Source organism: Channa argus, chromosome 14, assembly GCF_033026475.1.
Source record: "Channa argus isolate prfri chromosome 14, Channa argus male v1.0, whole genome shotgun sequence".
Lineage (NCBI taxonomy): Eukaryota > Metazoa > Chordata > Actinopteri > Anabantiformes > Channidae > Channa > Channa argus.
The window spans coordinates 24,206,333-24,232,584 of record NC_090210.1 but is presented as its reverse complement, the minus strand read 5'-3'; the positions used below and the strand labels follow the sequence as shown (position 1 = coordinate 24,232,584).

At 39.9% G+C, this 26,252-nt stretch overlaps 1 protein-coding gene across 16 annotated transcripts in view; it reads left to right on the top strand.

Moving 5' to 3' along the window:
- Positions 1–26,252, top strand: part of LOC137098080 (rho GTPase-activating protein 12-like) — a 44,137-nt gene that overhangs the window by 1,707 nt on the left and 16,178 nt on the right. For all 16 annotated transcript variants that reach the window (XM_067473872.1, XM_067473873.1, XM_067473881.1 and 13 more), the window contains exon 2: positions 5,051–5,813. In XM_067473872.1, coding sequence (XP_067329973.1) covers positions 5,118–5,813 — 696 coding nt within the window. In that variant the 5' untranslated portion in view covers positions 5,051–5,117. The remainder of the gene's footprint in view (positions 1–5,050; positions 5,814–26,252) is intronic.

Genomic DNA, 26,252 nt, shown 5'->3' with positions numbered 1-26,252 from the left:
CATTGCTAGTTAATGTTCATCAGTTTTACACATTAAAGAGTCAGTGCACCCAGTTACTCAGTTAGTTGTTGAACCATGTTGATGGTTTTTCCTCATGCGTAGCAGATTGGACATATCTCAGTTTCTGACACATCTGCCTCAACATCTGCATCTGTGTCAGCAGTGCTTTGCTGCTCAGAGTGACATTTACCTCTGACTTATTTTGAAAGTGTGACTCCCAGATTTTATCTGTTGGGTGAGAGATGCTGCTGCTTCCTGACTTCCTGGCTACGTATTTTTCCTGATGGCATGGCGTGAGAAAAAAGGACAGAACAGAGCTCCTTTTCACCAAGCCAGCGGACTTCAGGTTTCTGTCTATGACATTTAAGAAATTGCTTTCTCCAGAAGGTCGAAAGCTGGAGTTTATACAGTTTGAGAAAACAACTTGTTTTTTTCCTTTTACACATCCACCAGGTATAGAACAGTTCTTTCTGTCTGCGAGTGTAAAACTTAACCTAAACCTGGAAACCGAACAACAAACTGAAACTCCTGTAAAGCTCTGTAAAGTTGACAGGAGGTGCAGATTCAGTTGATCGTCAGGTTTTTTCGCTACAAGCAACAGCCTTCACATGAAATTTTGTTATCATAAAAATATTAATGGGAGCCGTTTAAAGGCGTTTTTCCATTGCAAACCTTGTTATGGTTCCACAAACCTGGCTGTCAGCAGTTTTCTAAGGGATTAGTGTAGTTCCAGAGAAACAATAAACCGTGATCTTTGTGAATTCACATGAGGAACAGAAATGGCATCTGGGTTTTGCTGTATGTAAACACTTCGCATGAGCTTAGTGTGGCTGATAACCATCTCTCTGACCTCCTTTGCCTTCTTTAAATATGTACACAGAGATTTTAGCTTGCTGACACTGAGCGCAAAGCGCTGTACAGAAGCAGTCATGTGAGACACGACGTAGTTAATTCTTTTTTTAAGTTTGCTGTTTTCTGTTATGCTGCCGTTCTTTCTTCCCATCACCCCCAGTGTGTCCAGTAGAGGCCCTGTCATCACCTTCTGTTTTATTCTTCCTAACAGCTCATCCAGGCCCTTTGTACTGAGCTGGTATTACCATCACATCAAATTAAGGTGCTTCTTGGGATTCTGCTGATTGCACTCTGAGAAGATTTGTGCTGTCGTCTAAATACTGGTGCAGATACTGGAGCTTAATGTGGACAGGGATAAGTGAAAGATACCAGAGCCCCCAGCTGCTTACCTTCTGATGCTTTTAGGATGAAGAAATGAACGAGCCCAACTGCTGCAGGAACTAAAATCCTAAAATTTCCTTCCAACTTTGACTAATTTACCACCTACTTCTGTTACAAAGGCATCTCTGCATAGATGGATAGATGGCTACATCTATGTATTTAAAAAAATCTGCAATAACTGTTCGTCATTTTCTAAGCAAAAATGCAAAAAAAACCAAAAAAAAAAACAGTTTTCACCTGTGAAATACTTATTTTATTTTGTGTGGAAACACTCATTACTCTTTATTTTCTAACTTTTTATAGACTAAACAGTTGGATTATTGAGAATATAACCTGCATCTAATCATTAGTTGCAGCTGTTACCAGACAGACTCTTGGTCTGCTGTGCTGCTGGACTCCTCGTCTTCAGCACGAGGATTAGATAAGAATAGAAAAGACAGTGTTCTTGTGAGGCCAGCTGGATGAATTAGCAGGGCAAGTTTTAATGTGGGAAGATGCCAGTTTGCCAGTTTGTGCCAAGATATGCCCATGACCCAGTGTAAAGCTTCACTGGCCCTGCGTGCGTGCGTGCGTGCGTGCGTGCGTGCGTGTGTGTGTGTGTGTGTGTGCTACTACTCTTGAGCTGGGTTTCATGAAACTAATGGATGGTCTGTGCAGCAGAGAGACGTGGTGAGATCTGACCTAAACGAGGAAGGATATTAACCCCGTTGTCACCGCATTAGGTGTAATCCTGGTGATGTTGGCTGTAATCACAGATCTTTATTGAGAGAGTGCGTCAATAGAGACGCCACAGAAATACTACACAACAGCTGGAAAAGCCGTGCTTAACTATTCAGCTGCCACTTTTATAGTGACAACACTTTAAAATGTTTTAATGATTAATCAAGTTGTTGTAAAGAGGCGTGAATATTTCAGGTTTATGTGTAAATTGTGGCTACTTTCCATGTTAGATTCATTATGGATTCTTTGCACATAGAGTTAGAACAAGCTGTAAACGTGCTCCTCACACACATCCATCAGGATTCTGTCTGTCTGGCAGCCACATGGACTTGGCAGTGAAAGTTATTGGTTGTGACCCCGTCCGCAGCAGAGAAAGAGCTGTGACTCTGATGGAAGAAGTCATTATGGGCTGTGCATCATGAATATATATCCAGGATTACAGATTTCAATCCACATTGTCCATTGAAGTCACAATCTTGTTTCAAAGACAAAGTTCTCACTGGTTATGACTTACTGATGACTTAGTGTGAATTAAAGTTACGACAATATATAACATCTTCTTCTTGAACTGCTATTGACACTGTCAAGTTCTGTTCCCTGATCTAACCCAGAAACAGCTTGTATGTTGTAGGTTGTGTGATTATATTATGTACTGAGGTCACACTGATGATTAGTGTGATTTTTATTAAACCTCAATTAAATAATCTGAGAAGTGTTTCCTCTGTCTATGAAGTGTCCCCCAGAATTTTCCAACTTAAGAGCAACTTGACAAACACAGATGGTTTGTTTTTATCTGCTGAACCAAAACCAGCATCTATTTATGAAGCCAAAACCATTAAGACAAAAAGCATAAATGCATTTATTTATTATTACATTTATTTAATTTATGAAAATATAAGACATTGAATACTCAATTAAAACATATTATATTTAACTGACCTCACTGAAATATAAGTTATAAATCTTTTCCAATTTATCCATTTCCTGTTTTGACAGTGTACCTGTTTTCAGGTACTGTGGTATTGCAGTGTTTCTACCCATCTTTTTAACATATTAAAGAAGTGCCTCAGTGGGCAGAATGTTTTGTCCACTCATCACAGAGTCAATGGTTTGATCCCCAGCTCCTCATGTGCACATATTGAAGTCCACAAGTCTAGTGTTTTATATGGCAGCTTTGCCAGTGTGTTGTCCTATATTATATTCATATTACAAGCAGTAACAACCACAAAATAAGGACATCTTCAATTGATTATTAAATGATGCAAATCAAAATGTATCCACAACCTCCAAACATGTCTTTTTTCTGTTCGTTATTCTACTATAAAATGATTTGCATGATCAGCTTTGCATGGTTGAAAATAGTCCGATCACACAGATCCGGTCAAATGCTTTGCAGAAATTTTTCACTTTAACCAGCTTTTCCTGGCAAGATACATGTCTTTGAACTCTTCAGCCTGTTAGGACATGAAGTCTTAATTCTCCTACCATGAGCTTCCAAATCTCAGCATTAGCTACATCATGTTGCACCATCTGTTTTTGTGCACAGAACCCGCCTGACTTTAGTGTAGCTTTGACCTTGCTTTCTTACAGTTTGGCTTATGGCTATTATTATTATTATTATTATTATTATTATTATTATTATTATTACTGAAGTAAGGTTTGTCCATAAAGTTCACTACAGGTTATTTTTGGGGTTTTGAACCAAACACATCGCATACTTCTTAAGGACATGTTGAAAATAGCTTTGAGGAAAAAGTGACTTCGAAGCTGAGGTTGCTCAAGGTGCTGCAGCCTCACCTCCATGTTGAAACAGTGTTTGTGTGTGTACGCACATGACTTCAGCAGGAAACTATGTGTGCGATTTGACCAATCTCTCCACTCAGCAGCAACGTGCCTCATTAGCAGAGGAGCAGAGAAAGAGTTTGTTAGGCAGAAAATCAGAGATACAGTTGTGGAAGGAGATCACGTGAGTCACGTTAATGTCTGATCTTAGCTGCCCTCAGCAAATTGTGGATTCTAATTAGGTTTTGGGAGTTCAGGGCTGTGTTTCTGTCTTTATGTGGAGTTTTGATCTTTTCACTTTTTCAAATCCATCTTTTTTTGTTATTTACACTCAACTTTTTCTGCCTACAAGCTTTGTCTTTTCCTTTGGATTTTACTAGTGATATGATGTGAGTTGCTCATCATTTGGTGGATGTTTTTCTGGACTACTGGTTGATATTGTTACTAATTAGTACAAGATGAAAATGTAGAACACAAAGTTTGTTGAACACAAAGTTTGCTTGCCATTTTTTTCTATACGATGTATTGAACGTGGGCATCTGAAGTATGCTGAGTAGAGTGGGAATGTGCGGAGAGTTCAGATTTGTTGGGCTTTTGACCTTTGCTGACCTTTGCGGGTGCTTAAGCTGAAAACAAAATAAACCTTGTGTTTCAAAATTTCCCAAATTGCAAACAATACACATAATACTCTCACATTGAAACCAGACCGAGACAGGTGATTTAATTGGGAAAATAATTTCAGCATGTTGCCTTAATTTGATAGCACAAAATAGAAAGGCAGATTGGACATCTGGACATTTAGTACCTATAAAAATTATTATATTCCCTCTCCTTAAAACCTGTCAACATTAAATTGTGAGCCTGCTGGCAATTTAAATCTAAATCTCTGTTTATTTATGTATGAATCAGTGAAATTTTCAGCTAGAGTAATGGCAGTGTAAATTCTAATCTTTCAATCTTCTTCAAAATAAAAAAATAATAATTTTAATTTGATTTATCACCCAGCCCTAATTCATGTACAGTTCAATTAGCTTTTCCTATTATATTGCTCAACCAAAAAGATTCCTCTTGAGGTAAAAAGTTCTAAACTGGCTTTGAGGTCTGGGCTCTGACTTGGCCGCTACAGATCAGTACCATTGTAGCTGTAGCCTTGGGGTCAGTGTCTTAGTAGCACTATGGCCCCTATGGTCCAGATATCGCTTGGATTGGTATGGCAGAATATAAAATTAAAATAGAAAGTGGCATTAAGAAATGCATTATCATACAAATTGAGCTTTACTGAAGCTGTCTTTTTTTTTTTTTTTCTTCTTTTCAGTGCTCCTCATGAAGCCATGCTAATAAACATCATTGCAGTGTTGCAGTGAACTGCCTGGTAGAAGGTCATGGCAGAACTGCCTATTGCCCCGGGACAGATTTACATCGAGGTAGAGTACGACTATGAGTACAAGTCTAAGGACCGCCTCATCCGCATCCGGCAGGGGGATCGCTACATGTTGGTAAAGAAAACCAATGAGGACTGGTGGCAGGTGAAGAAAGAGGAGGGGGCTAAGGCTTTCTATGTACCAGCTCAGTATGTTCGAGAGGTTCGCAAAGCCCTCATGCCGCCTCCTAAACCTATTCTGCACCCTCCTCCTGCCAGCAGCAACCCACCTCCACAAATTGGGGGTGCACTCTGGGTAAAGCCAACCAATCTGGAGGTTGGAGTCAGAGACCGGTCCCCCGAGAACCTTCAAAGAAAGGATTCCAATTGTCGGCGCTCACCATCTGCACAGACTGCCTCCTCAGGACACCTTAGTCCTTCCAGTCAGCGAAGAAACACAAACAACCATCATACCCCCAGCTCTCCCACAGACTATGACCGATCTCTGCCTGACATTCTTGTCCAGGGTGGCGGCCACCAGCTGACCCACAAGTCTAGTACTCTGCCCCGTACCCGAGCTCGATCCCCAGAGATCAGTTCCAGGGCCCCGCTGGATGTGGACAGCACCCAACACTGTGACTCTGCAGGCGAAGAGAGACGCACAAACGACTCAGAATCTGGAGATGAACTGAGCAGCTCTTCCACTGAACATCTACAGGTAAAGTCGACTTTTAGTGCTGTTAAATGTATGTGTCCATGATGCATTGTAGGCTTGCAGGTCAGGAGTAACACTTTGCACCACAATGGGCTGTTGTGATTGCTATGGACTGTGATTATGTTGGATACGAATTGTTCATCATGTTTTGATTTGTGATAATATGGAACGTGCAGCTTTGATGTTTGTCTTTATTAGCCTTTAGCCAGCGCACTAGCATCATTGTGTCGGTATCAATCGCAGTGCAGTTATACAAACAGTAAATGATCCACTCATTGCTCTTTGTCTATACAACAAGGCTTTACTCTGAGAAAATGGTCTCAACACCAGCCTCTTAAAAAAGCACTTCTTTGTTCTGGAGCAGCAAAGAATTGGTGCCTCTCTGAAACCAGTTTTCCTGTCCAAGAACCAGTTCTTTGTCTTTTAAATCACAAAGAACACGGTCAAAACTAGGCACACGAACCAGCCGTGGAACTGTCTCAGTGTAAAATAGATGCAAGTCAATTAATTTTCAATTAAACTTTATTTATATAGTGCCGATTCACAACAAAGTCATCTCAAGGCACTTTACATAATAAAGTCTATAAAGATATTTAAAGAAAACCCAACAATTCCCCCATGAGCAAACCCTAGACAACAGTGCAGAGGAAAACCTCCAGCAGAACCAGGCTCAGGGTGGGCGGCCATCTGCCTTGACCGGTTGGGGTGAGTGGAAATTAAAGAGAGAAAAGAAAAAGGGCAACAACAAAACACCGGGCAGGTTGGTAGAACCAGTAGCTGCACACTGGAAAACACACAGTTTCAAAGCCCGGGGACACCTGCAGAAAGGGACAGAGAGATGGAGACAGAGAAGGAGAAGGACAACTACGGGAGAAAGAATACACAGAGTTAATGTTTTACATCCTATAGAGCAATTGTAAACTGGTACTGGAACCCCCCATAACTAGAACTAGTACCTTGTTTGCGTTGGTCGAAAAAGGGTATGTTTTGTGTATTATGCAACAGGTAGTGGACTGAGACGGTCAGTGCACAGCTGTTTACTGATTTAAAGCTATTGTCAGTGTTTCCAGACAGCTGCTATACTATATATTTTCTAGACACTGAATATGCAGCAATGATTTGTCATTAAAGTGGTATCTGGATTTTCTGTAAGTCTGTACAGGATTAATGGTGTTGGCTCCAGTTATTTTCCCCTTGTTGTTCCTATAAGTCTTGTAAGTTCTTCCTCTCTGTATCCTCTCTACATTTATGCAGTCTGATGTCTTGACAGGATACAAAAGGTTTGGCTTTTATTGCTCTGTATCTACAGCTAATGTGGAGTAGCCTCAGATATTTAGTTTGCCTTGTTTGTTCCTGAAATCATTAGATCAGCCTGCTACTGAACAAAAGCACATGACAAAGTAGAAGCTGAGTCTGTGTGCTGCTGCCTCTTATTGTGTTTATGGGAAGAAAGGGATACGAGCTGTGTTCAAGTTACACATGTACAACATCATACTTTATTTATTTATTTATTCTAACCTAAATAATAATTTTAAGTAGAACAGGAGAAATGTATTCAGGGACTTGCACCTCTGTTACCTTTTCACTGTTTTTTCTTCTTTTTTTTTTTTATCCTCGTTAACACTTTTCCAACTTTTGTTTTACTAGTACTGTTTTCAAAATGACGCATGGCAGAGTGACGTGCGATTCAGTATGATATCTTTGTTAAAGGTTATCTAAAAGTGAGCATATACAGTTTCAAATTCTGTATCTTCTCTGAAAACAGCCCAGTTCACAATAGTGTTCCTTCCTTCCTCAGTCACCCAGTGCCATATAAATGTCAGTAGAAAGGTCAGAACAGTCAAGCTGCTTGTGGTTTTGTACACAACAAGTCAAGCTTTGTCTGCAGGTAAACACTCTGTGACTTTCCCGTTTTTCCCGTCATTGGATCTGCTTCCCCAAAGATACCCTTTCAGTTAGTGCTGCACTTGGCAGGAGAACGTTTCTTCTTATTTGGCTTATTTGCTTTTATATTAAATATCAGGACGCCTGAAAATGAACATGTCATCAACAGTTTAGTCACTGTTCTAAATCATTGTCATCTGTAATAGACTGCAAGTAATCAGCATTCTTACAAGCTATATAATAATATAAGTCCTGTATGCTTTAGTACTACTAGCATTATCATTACTGTCCTACTGCACATTCCTTTGGTAAGGTACTGCAAGCTACCTTGCATCTCACCAGAACCCTGGGAAATACAATTAAATTTTATCATATGTACCAAAGTACAACAAAACTATTAATATAACTGTTATGAGATGACAATAAACGTGTAGAATATGGGCGTTTCCCACACAAGCCTGCGGATATGAAACTGTCCCGGTTTCAGTGAGGAGTTGTTTGTTTTCCCTCTGACCTGGCAGCAGGCTGCAGGTGTTATTCAGAGGAGCCGAAAATATTCACTCCCCACTGCTCCTGTCTCTCTTATTTCCTCTTCTCATGTGCTGTCCCAAGCCTCTTTCCTATACTAGGTGCAAGCAATTTACTAAATGTATATTAAATGCAGGAAGTTTGTTTACACCCCAAGGTATTGTTGCCAACTTGTATAGTTTCTGATAAGCCACTTTGTTCAAACTGTGATGAATGAACTCACTGCTCGGCTCCTACAGACCCACTGTTTTGTTTTTGTGTATTTCTATGTCTCCTCTCAGATGCTGCTCACAATACGTGAATTTGTGATTGCACCTCAGCAGCTGATTTGTAAAATGTATGTTTTTCATCTCCACATTAAGATTTGCGCAAAATAAGGTTTTAAATAAATAAGATTTTAACTTGATTTTTTTTAAAAAATCTTACACAAAAATTTCCATGTTTAAATGGAATCACACAGCGCAATTTCCGCAAAATATAAACTATGAGAGCCGTCGTCCAATAAGGCAGCAAGCTAACAGGTGTGGTGATTTCAAGATTTAGACAACTTTATTGAGTCCATAGGGAAATTGTGTTGCCTTGTTACAGCTGCTCTCCACGGGAAAAGTAGAAAAGAAAGAAAAACTTTTACCAGACCCAAGAAAATAGACAAGTACGAGTAAACGCTACCGATCGATTGGTGCCTGTTGGCATCTGGCACCTTCATATTGCTGCAAACCACAGCATAGAACATTGAGCTGGCTACCACTGACTCATAAAACACAGCATGGTGCTGCAGATGTGGAAGGACATTAGTCTCCTTGGAAAATACAACCTGCTCTGTGTTTTCCTGTATATTGATGCTATTGATCCTGTATATTGATTTGCCACTTCAACTAATTCTGGTGTGACCAGAAATAGTTAAAGTGGCTCTTTGTGCCCCTTTTTCATTTTCTCAATGTTACTGCTTTTTATAAGACACCCTTTACTTATCGATAGCATTCATTTGGAAGTAGCTACAGAAAGGAAAGTTTGGTAGCTTCAGGTTTTAGCAGAGGTTTGAAGTTGGCCAAAATTAGCATTTGGCTAATTTGAAGAAGCACATTGCCATAAAATAAATGATGTATGTGAAAACAGCACAGGCATATTTCAAAATTGTGTTATAATCCATCTATTTGCTAGTGATCCTTAGTTGGAGAATGTTGACCTTACTGAACTATACATCTAAAGCCCCTGGCCAGGGTGGATTGGATAGTGTATCCACCGGAGCAGATGTTTCCCTCCAGCCACTGAATATAATGACTGTTATGGTCTCAGAGTGTTTCAATTTGCTGCTTCACTGCACCGGCTCATCCATCCTGCTTTTCATCTTCTCTGTTTCCTCAGGAACTTCCCGATGTAATTAGATTTGCCTATTAAAAATTAATAGGCTGCTGAACCCTGACCCATGATAATATGCCTTAATCTTAGGTCTTGTAGCGAAGTGTTACAATATTTAAACATGTCTAGTGCAACTATAGCTTTACAAAGATAGTATTCAGACAGCTGGAGAAATAATGTCGCGACAGGACCTATGCTTAAAAACCAGGACAATTTTATTGAACTGTTTAGTCATTGGGTTTGGTGTTACGTGCATTAAATCATTATGTAACCTCATGTGCTGCAGTGTGATCCTGTAACAGCCCTAATTCAGAGCCTTTTTCTCGCACTTACCTGGTTCAGCACTGATGTTGTCCGCTTGAGTTGAAAAGTATGTTTGATGTTACCTGAGCTGTCTGCTCCCTCTCTGCTGCAGCCAAGGACACTTGACTGGGAGAGAGAGAGACAAGAGATTGTGCCGAAACTATATTTTCACCGAACCCACTACAATGTCAGAGTGCGACAACGTGACAACTTGCTTGTGCAAGTTTGAACACATGGATAATTGCAAACAGTGTGCATTCACCTACTACAGTCACTGCAGCCTTTGTTCTGCTAAAATAGGTTCACCTCGGACGTCCATGTGTCTCTTTCTTATGTATTTGCAGGGTTACTGGAAGTCTTGAGAAGTTTTGAAAAACGTTTCCGTCCTCAAGAGTCTGTACTTGCCAAAAAAAGAAACCATCTAAAAATCAAGAAAATCCTTTTGAAGAAAAACAATTTAAATCTAGACTGTCACACTTAGCATTTCACTTATGAAAGCTGCAGACACTTGAGAGTTCTCTGTGCCCGCCACCTTTGATTGATACGGTCAATAACACCCACCCAAACCACCAGACTCCCGTCATTACTTATGATGGCTGTAATCACCTAAAAACCTCTGACTCTCAGCAGGATGATTGATTACAGGAAGCGCTTCCTCATTTTGATTACTTAATGTGGTAGGAAGTTGTGGCCCTTTATGCAGCTCTACTTTGTCGTGCATTAAGCAGTTGAACACATCCATGCACATTGATGTAAATCTGTGGTAATCCAGTTATTCATTCACTCTCTGTGGCTATTTACAGACAGTCGAGTCAAGTGATCTTGTCAGCAAAGATGCCTAATTCAGAGCAGACACACATATTATGCACACGTACATGCAGTGTGGGGGACTTGATAATCGAAGCCAAGCCATCTGCCCTGCTGTTAATACTCTTTCTCTGCCCTGATAAAAAGCCTATTATATCACATACTGACTGGGAGGATCTGAACTCACTGCAGGGTTGTTTAGATCCCGAATTTTCTCCTCTTTAAGGGGGTCTCAAATGCTTTCATGCCAAGGATTCCCAGATGGAAGCATAATAAAACAAGGTCTCTAATTTGTAAAGAATTGTAATAAAGCATGAATTCATTGCCCTTGAGCTAGTTTTCTTAAAAGCTTTGCCTTGTTTTTTTTTTATTGATGCATGAGTCTCATGAGTTGCTTTTTTCAGCTTCTGTTTTTGGCTGCTGAACAGCATAATTACAGAAATTAAATGCCTTGCTTGATCAGCATTAACTGTTTACAGAAGTAACACCAAGCCACACTTTTCCCAGACGTTCTGCTTACTATCATTTACTGAAAACTAGCTGTGTGTGTGTGTGTGTGTGTGTGTGTGTCTCTATCTCACTCCATAATTGTTTCTGCCAGGTTGTTTAAAGATTACAGCTGCTGGCCTTTTTTCACAAACACATTTCTCTTAAGTCTGACTCACCGTTTTAGCCGTACAGATTTTTAGCACAGTGAGATGCTTAAAGATTGTGTTTCAGCTCATCTTTAAAATGCAACAACAGCGGCCAATTCAAACAGATCTTTGTTGTCCATATTCATTGTTTCTGTCGTGGACTCTCACACTTCCCAGATGTCTCTTTTCAGGGATATCGCTGTCACCAAACAGCAGCTCATTTGGGAAAAAGCAAGAGTATCTCAGCGGAGTTCTTCACTCTGTGCTAGTGTCAGCTTGTGTGTTAGTGTGTGTAGCAGCCCTGAGGGTTTTATAAATACTGTTCTGTACTTTTCTCAACCTGGGCCACACACACACACACACACACACAGCTTAAAGCAGTCTGGTCCACTTGTTTGCAGTGTGTTTGCCTTTTGTGTAAAAGAGCAGAGGTAACACCAGGTTTGACACCTTCACTTTGTGTCAGTGTCTTTTTATTTTGTGGTCTTTCAAAATACATGTGCTCTCCCAGCTGCAGTATATTATACATATTTTGTTTGGAAGCTGACCCAGACTGATCACTTCTTTAAATAGCTATATTTAATATGTCAAACACATTTTCTGAAAACCCAGACCGAAAATGTTTTGTAGATAAAGTGTGTAGAATTTAGTTTTTGACCAGTTCAATCAATCATGATATGTTATGATGGTACTTCATCAGATTGTGGTAAAAATACTATTTTTCCTAAAGCTATTCTTATTTTGAAAACAGAGTGGTCTAAGACAGCCATAAATTGTTAGGTAGAGACCTGCTTGGCTATAAATAACGTAGACAGTTAACAACCGTAGAACTGACTGTACGTGTGATTTGGTCGTGGTTGATGAGTAGTTTCGACATTGTTGGTCTGAGTTTGTTCCAGTTTGGTTCAGTCAGTGCTGACAACATTGAAAATTGTTGTTTTGCACAGACTATCAAACTTTCAGTGTGAACCAACCAGTTTTTAAAAGTTTAAACTATCCTTCAGAAGTGTTTCCACCTTTACATACAAGCCTTTCCAGAGTCCAAGGTATACTGTATCATTTCATATTATGCTCCCATCTCTAAACATTTCTCTGTGTTCACAACGTATATAGATCATATCGTCCAGCCCTATTTACAGAATTCTAATGACTTTGTGTAATTTTATTTGATAATTTTATTTTCATAACACAAAGAGCAACTCAACGAATAATCATCATGTAATCCCAACTTTCTGTAACATACTTATCCAGTGTAATGTGCATGCAAACCATAAACCAAACTCCAACGTGCTAAAACATAGTTTTATATTGAATCAAATATATTAAGGATCAGACATTTTTCCTCATGCGTACCAGTCAAAGATTCCACAAACAGAATCAGAACAGATATGTTTTTATTGGCACTCCAGACCCAAAAGTCACCTTCTTACTGCCAGGCTAAGAACATGGATCTACTGAAAGAGGGCATGAAGAGCAAAAAAAGTCACCCAAGTACCCTATCATTGACTTATAATAGGGTAAATAGCATCTCTGTGATCACAACAGCGGAACTTGAACCTCAGATACTGATCTATGGAACTTTGGAGTCCCATCTCAGAGTCCTCTTACTAGAACTGTATAATGGCTTAGGGCACCATGTAACTCTGTACTCAATGTACTATCAGGGGCGGCTGTAGCTCAGTTGGTAAAGGCAGTTGTCCAGGGACCACAGGGTGAGTGGTTTGATCCCTGGCCCTGGCTATATGTCGAAATGTCCCTTCGACACTGAACCCCTAACAGCCCATTCCCGTCCCCAGCTGTGCAGTGCCGGTCCAAGCACTGTAAAGATTGGGGAGGGTTGCGTCAGGAAGGGCATCTGGCGTAAAAACTGTGTCAAATCAACATGCGGACAATGATCCGCTGTGGCGACACTGAAGCCGAAAGGACAAATAAATAAATAATTAAATAAAAATAATAAGTCAATGTACTATCAAACAAGGTCACTGCTAATCTATTGTATCATACACAGCAACGCGTGCCATCTAGTAATACAGTCTGCTGATGTGGGTCATGTTGATGTGTTAGGCTGTTTAATGAGCCTGGTTAATGAGTGTTCATACAGTAGGAATCTTTGATAGCCGTCCATCACTTTGAAGTTAAAAACTGTCAACTGTTGTTAAGTTATCCAGCTCTATATGATGTCTTTGATTAGAGAGAAAAAAAGAGAAGTGTATGTTTGTGGAGGAGCTTTTTTTAATCCCTTTGTGAGAACTAAATCTATGCTTGTCTGTGTACGTGCATGTTGGGTATTACGTGTACTGTGGCATCCTGTGTTGTGTGAAGTGAAATGATGGCATTATGGGAGGAGGTCAAACTGTATGTGTGCGGGAGACCAAGCACCACTGAGCTTTATGTGCACGCTCTCTCCCTCTCTGTTTATGTAATAATGTGTGAGTAAATAAGAGTGTCTCGCAGTGTGTGTGTGGCCTCTGAGTGACATTATCTGGTTCGCCACAGTGACCTGTCAGTCAGGGAGAGGGTTTGTGAATAGGCAGAGGCTGCTGTGTTTCTCGGCATCATCAGTGTTCATCAGCATTGCCAGCTACAACACTTTCTCCTCTGCAGTGGGAACTCGGCAACAGGACAGTATGTACCCAGATGAGAATGAGACGGTAAGAGACAGCTTCTTTCTCTGTGTATGTGTGCATAAACAGTAGGGACACAGTAACTGATTGATCTGTTGATCTGTTGATATGACTGCATCCGCATTTTTCACCAAGTCGGCAAACACTTTTGTGACCGTGCTGCACAGTAACTACTTTAGAAACAAAGCCAAACATCCAGCTGGATGTTTGCCACTGTTGCATTTAGTGTCTGTTGCACACTAAGAGCAGTGATTTTTCCATCCCAGTCATGCAAGCTGGGAGAATTGACCCCTAAAGTTGTCTACACAAGCTTTCATTGTGAATATTCTTCATCATCACAGTGTTTCTGTCTCTTTTCTTTTCCCTGTCTGTCTAACACACAGAGTAGCCGATCTTGCAGCTTTTGTTCAACAGCTCAAGCAGAATTTGTATTTACCGTCCACTGACCACTCACAGTGATCTATAACATTGATTGATGATGCCACATTTTTACCAAATCCATAAAATCAATAGCCAGGTAGAGGAATCAGGAGGGCCAGTCGTATCCTGAGACACTTCAGCTGATTATATCATGAGGCAAGATGGCTTAGAGGATGTGCTAAGCACTTCCCTTGCTTCATTGCATAAGTGTCGGCTATGTAACATTTGTTTGGACAGCTGGCCGATGAGATGAGCTGGGGGGCAGCGGGAATGATGGGAGGGAGAGAGGGTGAAGGCGGAAGAGGAGGGAAAGTGCCAGACAGGACAAAATATTCTGACAGATTTATTTTTAGAGATACCGTAGCATTTATTTTAGACATATTGGAACATTTTGCATTTTAGTATAGAACAAACAACATATATTTTACTGAACTGTGACATCATTATCAGACAGGTCTACACTTTACACACATATGGATACAAAGTGGTTGGGGGTAGCTAAACTCTGGCAGGTCTGTAGTTCTGGGAATGTGTGTGTGTGTTGAGCAGGTTATTTACACTGTGACATGCAGAAATTCCACCAAATAGTGCTTCTCTTGGAGTTCATAACATTAAACTATGTGAACATGAATTCTCAGAAACGTCTCTTTTCAAAGCAAAGATCAGTCTCCTCCAAAACCAACATGTTTATCTGAGCAGCCACTAAATGACAGAGAACCATATGCACCATATAATCAGCTGCTCCAGTATAAATAAAGGTTTGTTTACGGCCCTGCCCATGTGTGCTCATGTTGGTTAGGCTGACGACAGTCTTTTCACACTTTCTTGTCTTCTATTCTTTGTGAACTTTGCCCCCTGTGAAGTTCAAAGCCAGAGATAATCAACTTTGCATATAGGTCACCTGCACACAGGCTGTCGCCTTTGACTTATTCAGTCTGACCTTGCGTCGGCTGATTTCTATTTGGTTGGAGGATTGTTTCTTTATTGTGTTTCACTGGAACTAATCAGGCAGCAAGAGTCACAGTGACTACTAGGAACATTTCACAAGCTTCTGAAATACACCAATTTAAGAGCAAGTTGACCTTTAAAAACCTGTAAAACTGATGTATAGTAATTTATTTCCCTGCCTCTGTAACACTAAGAATATATCACTATTATTTATGCTTACAAAACTTTGATTTTTGATTTTTCTAAGCAAGGAAAGAATGTCAGAACAGAACAAACCCATAATGGGCAGCAAGGTACAGGTCTAGTCCAGGCTAACACCAGGCTTCAAAGAAGTGCCTTAAATGCCTTTTTTTATGTTTGGGTGAGTTTTTTTCTTTGTTCTAAAGCAGAATAAAAATAGAATAGGGAACAATAGGGAGCCGCATTTTTTTTCATGTTGTGTGCATATTGGTTTTCAGCATCTGCAGAGAGTCAGTATATGTGCATGCATATTATTGACTTCACCGATAACCTGATCAACTATACTGGTATAGATCCAAGTTCAAACCAATCTCTGCAGCTTTTGTGTATTTTTGTGTATTTTTGTCAAACAGCAGCTGTGCAGCCTCAAAAGTCTGCCTGGTCCTCATTCCATCTGCATCCTTCAACAGTTTGCACATTTTAAAGTTAAAAGTGACCTGGAAAAAAAATAAAATAATAATAATAATAATAATAATAATAATAATAATAATAGAAATACTCTGCATTGAACATAGTGATTGAATTGTTTTGACAGAACAAAGGCTACAGCAGGAGCTACAGAGTCATGCTGGGAAATTGGCTCCACACTGTCAGCTCTCCAGCTTCTCACTTGCAGGATAAATGCTCTTAAACGTCCCGTTAGGACTGTGCCCCGATATAATTCAGATCAGATTATTAGATTATTCTTGGAGACTTGCCTGTCACTTCCTCTTCCTACTGCTTTTCCTCCTGCTCGTTCCACATGATCCAAAGTGCTGTTAAAGTTATAAGTGCACCAAAGTCCCAGTGATCCTCCTTTAGCTTGTTGAACTGGTTTGACAAGGGGAGGTTTTTATGCCTGGTTCAGGTGTGTTCTGCCAGAAAAGCCCAGAGACACCATGCACACTGTTGTTGATTTTCATTCAAGACCAGAAATACAGGTTCAGGCCCAATGATTCGCTGGTATTCTGAATGGAGGAAACGGGTGTAGTTGTTTTTGTTTCTTTCTTTTTCACGAGGACAGTTGTATTTTAGTGGCTCCAGTCAACCCACATGTTGCTACCCACTCAATATATTCTGGTCATTTATGTTAAGTGTGAGCTATCTGATCATTGATTGCCCATTTCTATGAAAAAAGTGTTTCAAAAAATGAATGCATTATCTTTTCTTTTATTGTTCTCTTTATTGAGCAGATTAGATTATTACTGCCACCTATACATTGCCCAACCCCTCCATCCACCCAGATCATAGGGGAAGAATACTGCACCACTGAAAAACACACTAGGACAGGCCACACATAGGTGAGATTATTGCATAACTACAAGAGTAAAACAATTCAGTTAATACAATTGTTTAGTCCTCACAACGTTAAGATTCATGCTTGTTTGGCCCTGGAGAAAGTTGATCCTCTGCTGTGAAACCTTTTGTTCGTGGTCGTTCCTATTCAGCCATGCACAAAGAAGAACGCATCAGATTAACCATACGGTCTGTGTCTGGTCTTTTTTTGTGGAGGAGACTCTTCTTATTTTGGTCAGAAAACAATGCAGGAGACTGTCATACTTCTGATTCTTTTACTGTGTAATTTCTTTTTCATTCACTTGCTCGTTCACTCACACTCTGTACCTCTTTAACCCAGAGTGCTCCTGAGTGATGTTTGAGCAGATTTTCTCCTTTTGGTTCATGTTGAAACATGTTCCACAGCATACTGGGCAAATGCTGTGTGCTACATTCATTTTCTCAGACCTCTCCTTCCAATTGATCTCACTACTGACTCACTGTAGCAGAGCTTTGTGCTTCTTCTATTCTGTGCCTCCCTGCTTGTTTCTCTAAATGACCTCGCAGAATTTGAATGGTCGTTGAAGTAATCACAGTCAGCACTTTTGTCCCAAGCTGCCGGCTAGAAGCCAGTTGACGGTGAAACGTGCCAAGAGCAACGCAGAAAACGGGCTACAGCATATAACATCCGAGCAGGGAAATTTGTTCCGTTTTTTACTACATTCTTCACATTTTCAATTATCTTTCCGGGGTTGGATGTCTGAACAGTCACAGTCTTTAGCAGCATCTGCATGTTCTGCCTAGACTTTGCCACAATACGGAATCTTCTCAGCACAATGTGTTAGTCATTGAGCCACCCAGCTCCTCAAGCGCTACTTATTTATCTGCCCATCTGTAATCAGATAATTACTGACAAGATCTATGGACTTTTCCGGTACTAGTTTTTGTTTGCAAATGTGACTAATATACTGTAGATAGGAGCTTCTACCTGTTCAAACAGAAGTCATTTTGTGATTATTTGGCCTTTTTTAATAATATAGCTGCTACATAACATTTTACAAAAATGACACTTGTATGATAGTAACATGAGCTCAGATTAATGGTGGATGTCTCCCTTAAATTTCACTCCAATAGTGCTGTCCAGTAATACTTTGCTTCTTATCTTATAATATAAAATTACCTGAATCTTTGTATGCAGTAGTGCTCTGCTTGTGTAATATGTCTCTCAGCTCGAGCCCATAAAGTAATTTTAAAGGAAAAGTCCTGACTTGCAGCGAGCTGGCAGTACTGTAGGATCATCTTTAGCCAGCGGCATCTTTCTGTCTGCCTCGGTCTTCCTCATACCTGCCCTTGACTCCCCTCCTCTTCCATTAAGAGGTGCCTTGTTGAGGCATGCGGCTGTAAGATAAGTGGGACACGTAGCCTCTTCTCTGTAGCTGGAGGAGGTAAAAGTATTTAAGTGTCTTTTTTTCTTTTCTTTTTTTTTGCTTCCTCCCTCTTCACCACATTCCTTAAGGTGTGCAAATACAGGTTGATGCATGAATCTCTTGTGAAGGGATTAAGTGTGTGTGAAATGAGCTCAAAAAGATGCACAAGAAAGGAGAAAGATGGGGCAGAAGACCAGAGAGGAGGCCGTGTTGCAAAAGCAGATACTTGTCCTTTAACTGATCCGATTTTTACACCAGCTTTTGTAGACCACAGTTGCCCAACACAGCACTTTATCTGTCAAAAAAAAAACACACGATAAACGCAGCTGAACTGTGAAGATATATTTTAACAGAATGTAAGGAAAACACAAAGTGATCTGTCGTGGGTTTCTCTTTAAGAGGAAACATTGCGTCAGCGTTGGCCTGTTTTCTATATGCAGCTCTCCGCTGCGTCTCATGGTCTAAATGGGATACGGGATGATCAATGAGGCTCTGGCAGGTTAACCTACATGGGCTTAAAGAAATGCAGATCTACTCAGACCTGCCTCAGAGAGAGACACTGCAGTGAGACAAAGGCCGCAATAAAATGGGAGTTGTGATCGTGTATAGTTTGGGGCCTGGTGGCTCAGTTGTAGACCATTGGGTTGGCATGCAGAAGGCAGTGGGTTCGATTCCCACTCCACCAGGTGTGGCCCCACCCAGCCACCAAGGGCGAGCCCAGATAAAATGGGAGGGTTGCAACAGGACAGGCATCCGGCGTTGACCTTGTGTTTATGTATAGTTCTACAAACACTTGAATCAAGCTGTAATTGCTAATTTCCTCATCAGTCTCTGTTACTGGAGCTGTGAAAAGGCTTGAGAGGAAGTATTCAAGCACATTGTCAAGCTTAATTACAGTGCGACTTTCTAATTGTTCTATCTTTTTATCACATGCTGCTGCTCAACTTTCCTTCATCACAAATTTAGTCTTTTCATTTACTGTAAGTATTTCTCTAATCTGTTCTATACTAATAATCAATAAAAATGAAAACATCTTATTTGAAAATCTCTGTTAGTGGGGAAAATCACATCATGTCTCATTTTGCCCTACTAGCAACACATCTCAAACCTAGAGATAATCCATTTTGATTTTCAATGATATACAAAGAAACAAATCAGCAAATATTTTCATGACAAAACTTGAACAATTAACTAGTTATTTAGCTGTAAATATCATTTAAATTTAGCTAAATTGCAATCATGTAAGTATATTACATTATGTGTTATCGAGCCTTTCCTTTCAGCTCTACTTACACAATTAGTAAAATTAATATAAATCTGCTTTCCTGATTTAGTGATGCCCCCGAAGCTCCAATAGATCATCTTCTTCTATAATGAAGTAGATATGTATCTCATTATATATATAATAGGGTGGTCATTTTAGTTATAGACAGGTTGTGTTGTTGAGCCAGGAGTTTTAACAGTAAGAATGTGATGAGCATCAGGTCAAAACCTTGGTGAACTCAGTGAGGCCAGGGTTTTATGTCCCACCTAAATGTAGACAGTTGATTGTTGGACATTAGCACTAAGGTGTGGTGACTTTAAATGAAGCTGTTATGTTTTATTGCTGTCCTGCCAGTTTCACTGTCTGTTAACATTTTTTTTTTTTTTATGACAAAGCTCTTCTTTGATGATATTTGTCAAAAGCGAATTGTCATGTTCACTTGTTTACAGACAACAGCTGTGACTGAATTCCCATATTTACTCATCATAATGTTTAGAGTCACTAGATAAGCAGATGAGTAGAGGAACTGACAATCGTGAGTGTGTAAAACACACTGCTTCTCACTTTACACAGGTCTGTCCCACAGAGGCCAAGTCTCCATCCAAATTTTGTGCAAACTGAGCAGAATGTCCTGAAAATAACTGACAGGAAAATGCAAATTAATACCAATTGCATGTTTTCATTCTGTTATGCAAATATTAGTTGTTATAGCAAGCTGAGCAGTTGCTCGTACCTGAGTATTCTATTAACGTGCCTATAAACTGTCGATGTAATTTGAAGCTAGGTGTGTTTCCATTCTACTTTTTGTTTTTCATTTGATTGACTTTTGCCTTTTTAAACGTTGCAAAGTAGAAACATTTGTTCAAGCTTTGACATTATTGATGTATGCCAGCCAAATATTTTAATATTTGTAAAGATGTCAGAATCAGGAAATGTGTAATTGTAACAGTATGTAACTCAGCGACATCAATGGAAACATTAGTTACATTTAATCAGTCTGTTCCTAATTTGTTCTGTGTGGATCTGTTGGAAGCCCACATTTTAAAGCCCTTGTTTACGGATCAATGTTTGGTCGGACTGGTATAGACTCCAGTTAAAACCAGGCTTTGCCTCCGTCGTGTTGTCTAATGTGCTGCTCGGGGAAATGAACTGAGGGACGAATTACAATACACTCACACACCCTTGACTCAGCCCGTCTGTCTCACCACTTCAAAACCATGCTGAGGTCTGCTGGAGGTTAGACACGCAAAGGTTAAATGCTACCTGAAAGTAATGAATACTGATTATGATTATTGATGTTCATGGGTCAGTAATACTGGTCCTAGACTTTAATTAAAGCTGCTGCTCAAACTATATCTGACCTACAGTCTGCTTTCACTTTACTAATTGGCCAATGAGGGGGATTCTGCATAACCACATGAGGGAGGGACACACCCTACGACTGTTGAACTGGTCGTGAACACAAATGTCATCATTTAGAAACTGTTGATTCTACTTTTGTACATCCACCATTTAAACAGTGTTTTCACAGGGTTTGTCTTGTGCCAGAGTCTTTGCGATGCACCTGGCTACAAACATCCATCCGAGACTGATTGAGTTTTTAACTCAACTTGGACTAAACATGTGTAACAGTTGGTGGAAGCCGTCCTAAGTGTAATTTATCCCGTCTTTGTAGACCTCAGCTAGTCTTCAGGTGTTTTCCGCCTTTACAAAGACCTCATCAATCTCTCATGACAATTTATACATGTTTATTACATTTAAGCAGTTTAACTAAAGGATGCTATTCCAGTATTTTACATAAAAACACCAATCTTCTCTCGGAAAAATCAGAGAACTGCAACTTAAATGTGCTGAGGATTTTTTTCTACATTCGTCTTATGACTGCACGATGGACACAACCATCGAAAACATATCGTCTCTTTATTTCTTCCTGTTGTGCCAACTGTATTTTATTAATAGATTTCTTTTTTTGTTGGTTTGTTTTTTTGCAGTTTCACATCAACGTGTTTTATTTTGGGTCACGCACTTTGGCTCAAATTCTAAATCTCTTCTAGGAGATCAGCTGGACAGTTGTGGTCTTGTGACCAGTGAGTTGGTGGTTCAATTAGACCAGCTGCAATAAAGCAGGATTGATATGGATAGAAAGAGCTGCTTCCTGAGACCTGTTAACACCCAGCTGCTCCAGTGAAGTTTCTGAGTGTAAAAACCGTTTGAGGCCTGAAAGGTTGTAACAGCATGAATGTAAAACAGCACTGCTGAAAATAGACTGTGCTGTAGGCCACACAATGTCTAAATAAATACACAATGTGAGCAAAGTAAATTGGCTGTTTTCCGTGCTGGACTTAAAGACCATAAAGCACCAGATTCCATACATGTGGCTTGTTTTGCTGTATAAACCTGAGACTGTATCACTTCTTCATATCTTTAACCGTCTTTAGCCAACAGAGCAGGATTGAGATAACAAGCATGTGTTAGACTAATAATGTCTAATAATACAGAATAAAACAGATTTCTGGGTTTTTCTATTGTGAATGTGAAAACTGTATCTTCCTAATTAGCCAATTCTGTTTTAGATTTGAGAAATTAATATTTTAATCATTGGCTTTTTAGAATCTTTTATCAGCATTTCTACCTGGCAACAGGTTTTTATAGCTCCATGGTTTAGATAACATCATTAAATCCGATGCACAGGGTGGAGAAGCAGGCCACACACACCATGCAGCTTCCTACGTAACATCCTATTGCATTAGTGCAGTGACCACACCTGTCCCCCTGCTATCCTCTTACATAATCCCCTGCAGCCAACCACAGTGTAGAAGAATTAGCGTCATTAACTGTGAGCAGTCAGGTAGATGGAATTAGAGGATTAATCACTCGGTGGAGTTTGTCAGCTGTTCCCCATCCCCCAAGCTTGTTTAGCCTGGATTCACCACAGCATGTGATCTTGTATTTAAAGCTGAGTCAACTATGAGAATATTAAAGACTATATTTTAACAAGCGTGTGTCACTGTGTTCGAACCTTCAAACCCAGTCAGTGAAAATATCTCAGAGAAACACTGAGCTGACCTGCTGCTGTGGACAGAAATGTCATTCAGGTGGCAAAACTGATACACGCTGCAATTGGATGGGGAGCAGGAGGAGCTGGCATCATGTATGAGCCTGCAGGGAATAACTCTCACCCCTTTGGGTGGAGGCAGAGCCGCATCCAGACAGCTGCTCTTCCAGACTCACATCCATATGGTCGTCCTCTCTGCAGCACACATCTAGGGTTGGGCAGTGCGTAATCACTTTTCACTTTCTGTGTCACTCTTCCTCAGGTACTTTTGTACATTTAGTCGAGGTAAAAACAGAATTGTACATTGTAGAAGTTTTTTTACTTCCTCAGTTTTTCAAATGTTTATTAGCGCTGCATAAAAAAGGTCAAAGGGAACCAAGAAGTCAAACCTTTGTCTATTTTTACCAGCATGCAACATCTTCTGGCAATGGGCTGTATTAGCTAATCAAACATTGAAGTGAACACTACTTTGTTTAACGTGAACACCCACTTTTTTACTTTTTAGAGCAGTACTGATTTGTTAAGGTAAACTTGCTGCATGTATTGACAGTCGCTCTCAGACAAGTTGGTGAATAATTCTAAGAAAAGACAGCAGTTCAATAATTGGATTATTGACTTCTTAATTCCTTTCTTTATTGACAGTAAGTTTGGTAAATGAATGTTGTTTCAGAGGCATCTTCTAATTTTCTATGCCTGTTTTCTATATCTGGTATGTCTGTGTTGTGATATTGTCCCCAAACCAGACAAATGGACATTTTGATGTGGCGTCCTGAATAGAGCTTCTCTCATAGAACCAGCTCACCTCAGGCGGTTCACTTCCTCGCTCTGCATTATCAGCTCTTTTCTCCTGTTTGAATGCAGTTGCACTTGAGTTATGTAATCGCTTTGGGTGTTGCCGCCGTTTCGAGGCATTTTTGTGTTTTGACTTGCAGTGTTTTGTCCAGGACTGGCTTTTCTTCCCTTTGGTTCACTTAGATTTACTAAGATGACCTTGGCTTTACTGGACATGTTGTTTAAGCAAGAAGCTCTTCAAGGCCTCTTCAGGTTTGTTTGTTGGACCTTTGGGCCATTCAGTCATATTTATATTATGTCTCTGCTCCTGGTTAATTTACTGTGTTCTTAACATGTATTTTCCCTTGTCTCCTTTGTTCTCAGTTCTTACCCCTCTGCATATTTACAACAGAGATGTGGTTTCTGGGAAAAGTGAGCTGAAAGGAGGAACCGGCATAAGATCATACAGTGATTAACGATATAAAGTTTTGTTAACTGACATCTCACACATTGACTGTGATGTAATCTTTTCAGGAAAGAGATCCTGGCCAGTGTCCAAGTGCAAACTCCTCTTTAATGCAACATCCTGTCTTCCTGTTTCGATCAGGTGCTGTCACACCTTCAGACTGGTTTCACTGGTCACTGGTCAATGTTTAGCTCTGTCATATAACTAACTGCTTCCACCTTAAACCATATCTAATACAGAAATGCACTGTTTTTGTACCTACATTTATCACTGTAACTAAATGTATTGACATTAAAAGTTGGTTATGAAATGGTAATAAATGCTAGTATAAAAGTATAAGGCCAAAGGTATCTGCTTTAAAGGCTTGTTTTATATGACTGACAGTCCAGAAGCAACAGATGACTAACACTGAAGTCAAATCAAGGCTTCATTTGTCATTTGCTCAAGTACAGATGTACATATACTGTTTATAAGGATTTTAACAGTCATCATACATACAAAATATTTCAAAAAGCAACTGTTAGAAGTTATGAAGAAAATATCCTATGAACATTAATGTAACGCAATATATGCTAAATGTTGTGTTGACCAATCGTTGCAGCATTAGCCACCTGCTTTTTTCCTTGTTGTTCATTGTGGAAGCATTGGCTCTGGAAAGCTGCCAAACTTACTGTAGTTTCCTTTGGCAGATTGTGATGTGGAAGACTTGCACTTTATAATTGTGCCATTCAGTTCCAGAGTTAATTAAACAAAGTGACTCTGTGGATTTTTTGATAAAGAAACTGAATTGGACTTAATTTCTGCCTCGCTGTGGAGTCAGAGTAGGAAATCTGTTCCTACCCATGTTAAATAGCTGTTGATCTTTGCTACACACTCATGATGTGCAGTGGCACTTTGCCTCAGTGCAACTACACACTAAATGGATGAGGAAGCAGAAGAGGAGTGTCTCTCTCTCTTTCTCTGTAAGCGTGTTCACATGTGCATGTGCACATGTGAATTCGTGGCACTTCACTACGTTTGTATGTTTACAAGTGTGTGTGTGTGCAGGTTTGCGTGGCCCAGCTCTCTGTGGTATGCAGCAGAGCAGGTTCATCTGTGTAGAACAGAACAAGGGGGCAGGAAGGAGGTGAACACGTGGAGCCCCACCTCCTCCTCCGTCACTTGACCAGCGCTCCAAGAATTCACCAATTTTGATGTCAGGCTGCCACCTACAGGACAGTAATGCCTGCTTCTGTGCACTCCTGGGACTTACTTTCTGCTGCTGACAAAACAGAATCCGTCATAGCAGAACCGTCATTTACTGTGGTGCTTAAAAGGTTGTGACGTCTTTATATGATGACCTGAAATGTGACCAGGCTTTCACACAATTACCCAACTGGACCAAATGAGAGAGAACATACATTTGTTCATTCATTGACTAAGTCAAATAATCCAGTCTTACATTTTTGTGCATGACAAAAGTATGTGAACCTCTGGAATTATCAGTTCATTTAAAGAGGAACGTAGAATCAGATGTTTCAGTGAATGGGATCCCAGTTGTGAGTCTTGGAGGACTTACCCATTCAAAGAAGAGTCTGGATCATTACTGTTAAAATTTGATTTTGACAACACGTGTTTGAACAAGTATGTCATGGCTCAAACAAGCAAGATACTTTAGAAGTAGAGTTGTTGTTTCTAATCAGTCCGGAAAAGGTTACAGAAGCCTTTCTAACGTGTGTGGACACAATTTTCCTTAGGTGACATATTGAAATGCTGTGCTTTGTCTCAGCAGCATCAGTATGTTAAAACCGCATTATAAATACTCTTACAAGTCCAACATCTACCACATGCATATAACTAAAACCATGGACGCTATAAATGCATTACAATTTCAAAAATAGCATACACACCAAAGATCCATGAGCTACAATAGTTTTTTTGTTGTTTTTTTAATATCAGCAAATTTACCTGCAGATATATTGTTCAGTAAATTGAGATGTCGCATGGCTAGTCCCAGCACTGAAACATCAAGATGTGCATGTTTAGTCAAGGTGATCTTGATGGGATCAATGTGGTGCAATTTCCTACACTCACTAAAGGTCTAAGAGAGTGAAATATGAATAATAATTGTAGTTGAACTAAAACCGCGTGCAGAAGTGTCTTTTTATTTTGGGAAGTGGAAATGTGCACCCATTGCACATTCAGGTCTGTGGAGACCTTACTCGTGTTTAAAAAAAAAAAGAAAAGAAAAAGACAACTATTCAATCACTGATGACTTTTGTGACAATCTGCTAATTAATGATTCAACTAATCATTGCAGCTATAATTGATTTTTGTAGATGCACAATATTAAAACAGTGTTGTTTTAAAAGTGTTCTTATAAAAATAAGAAGTGACTTTGGGCCCTGGAAACCACAACTGAAACAAACACTGAAAGGAGGCAGCAGACGTCTCGTGGTATTTGAAACGCAGCCCAGT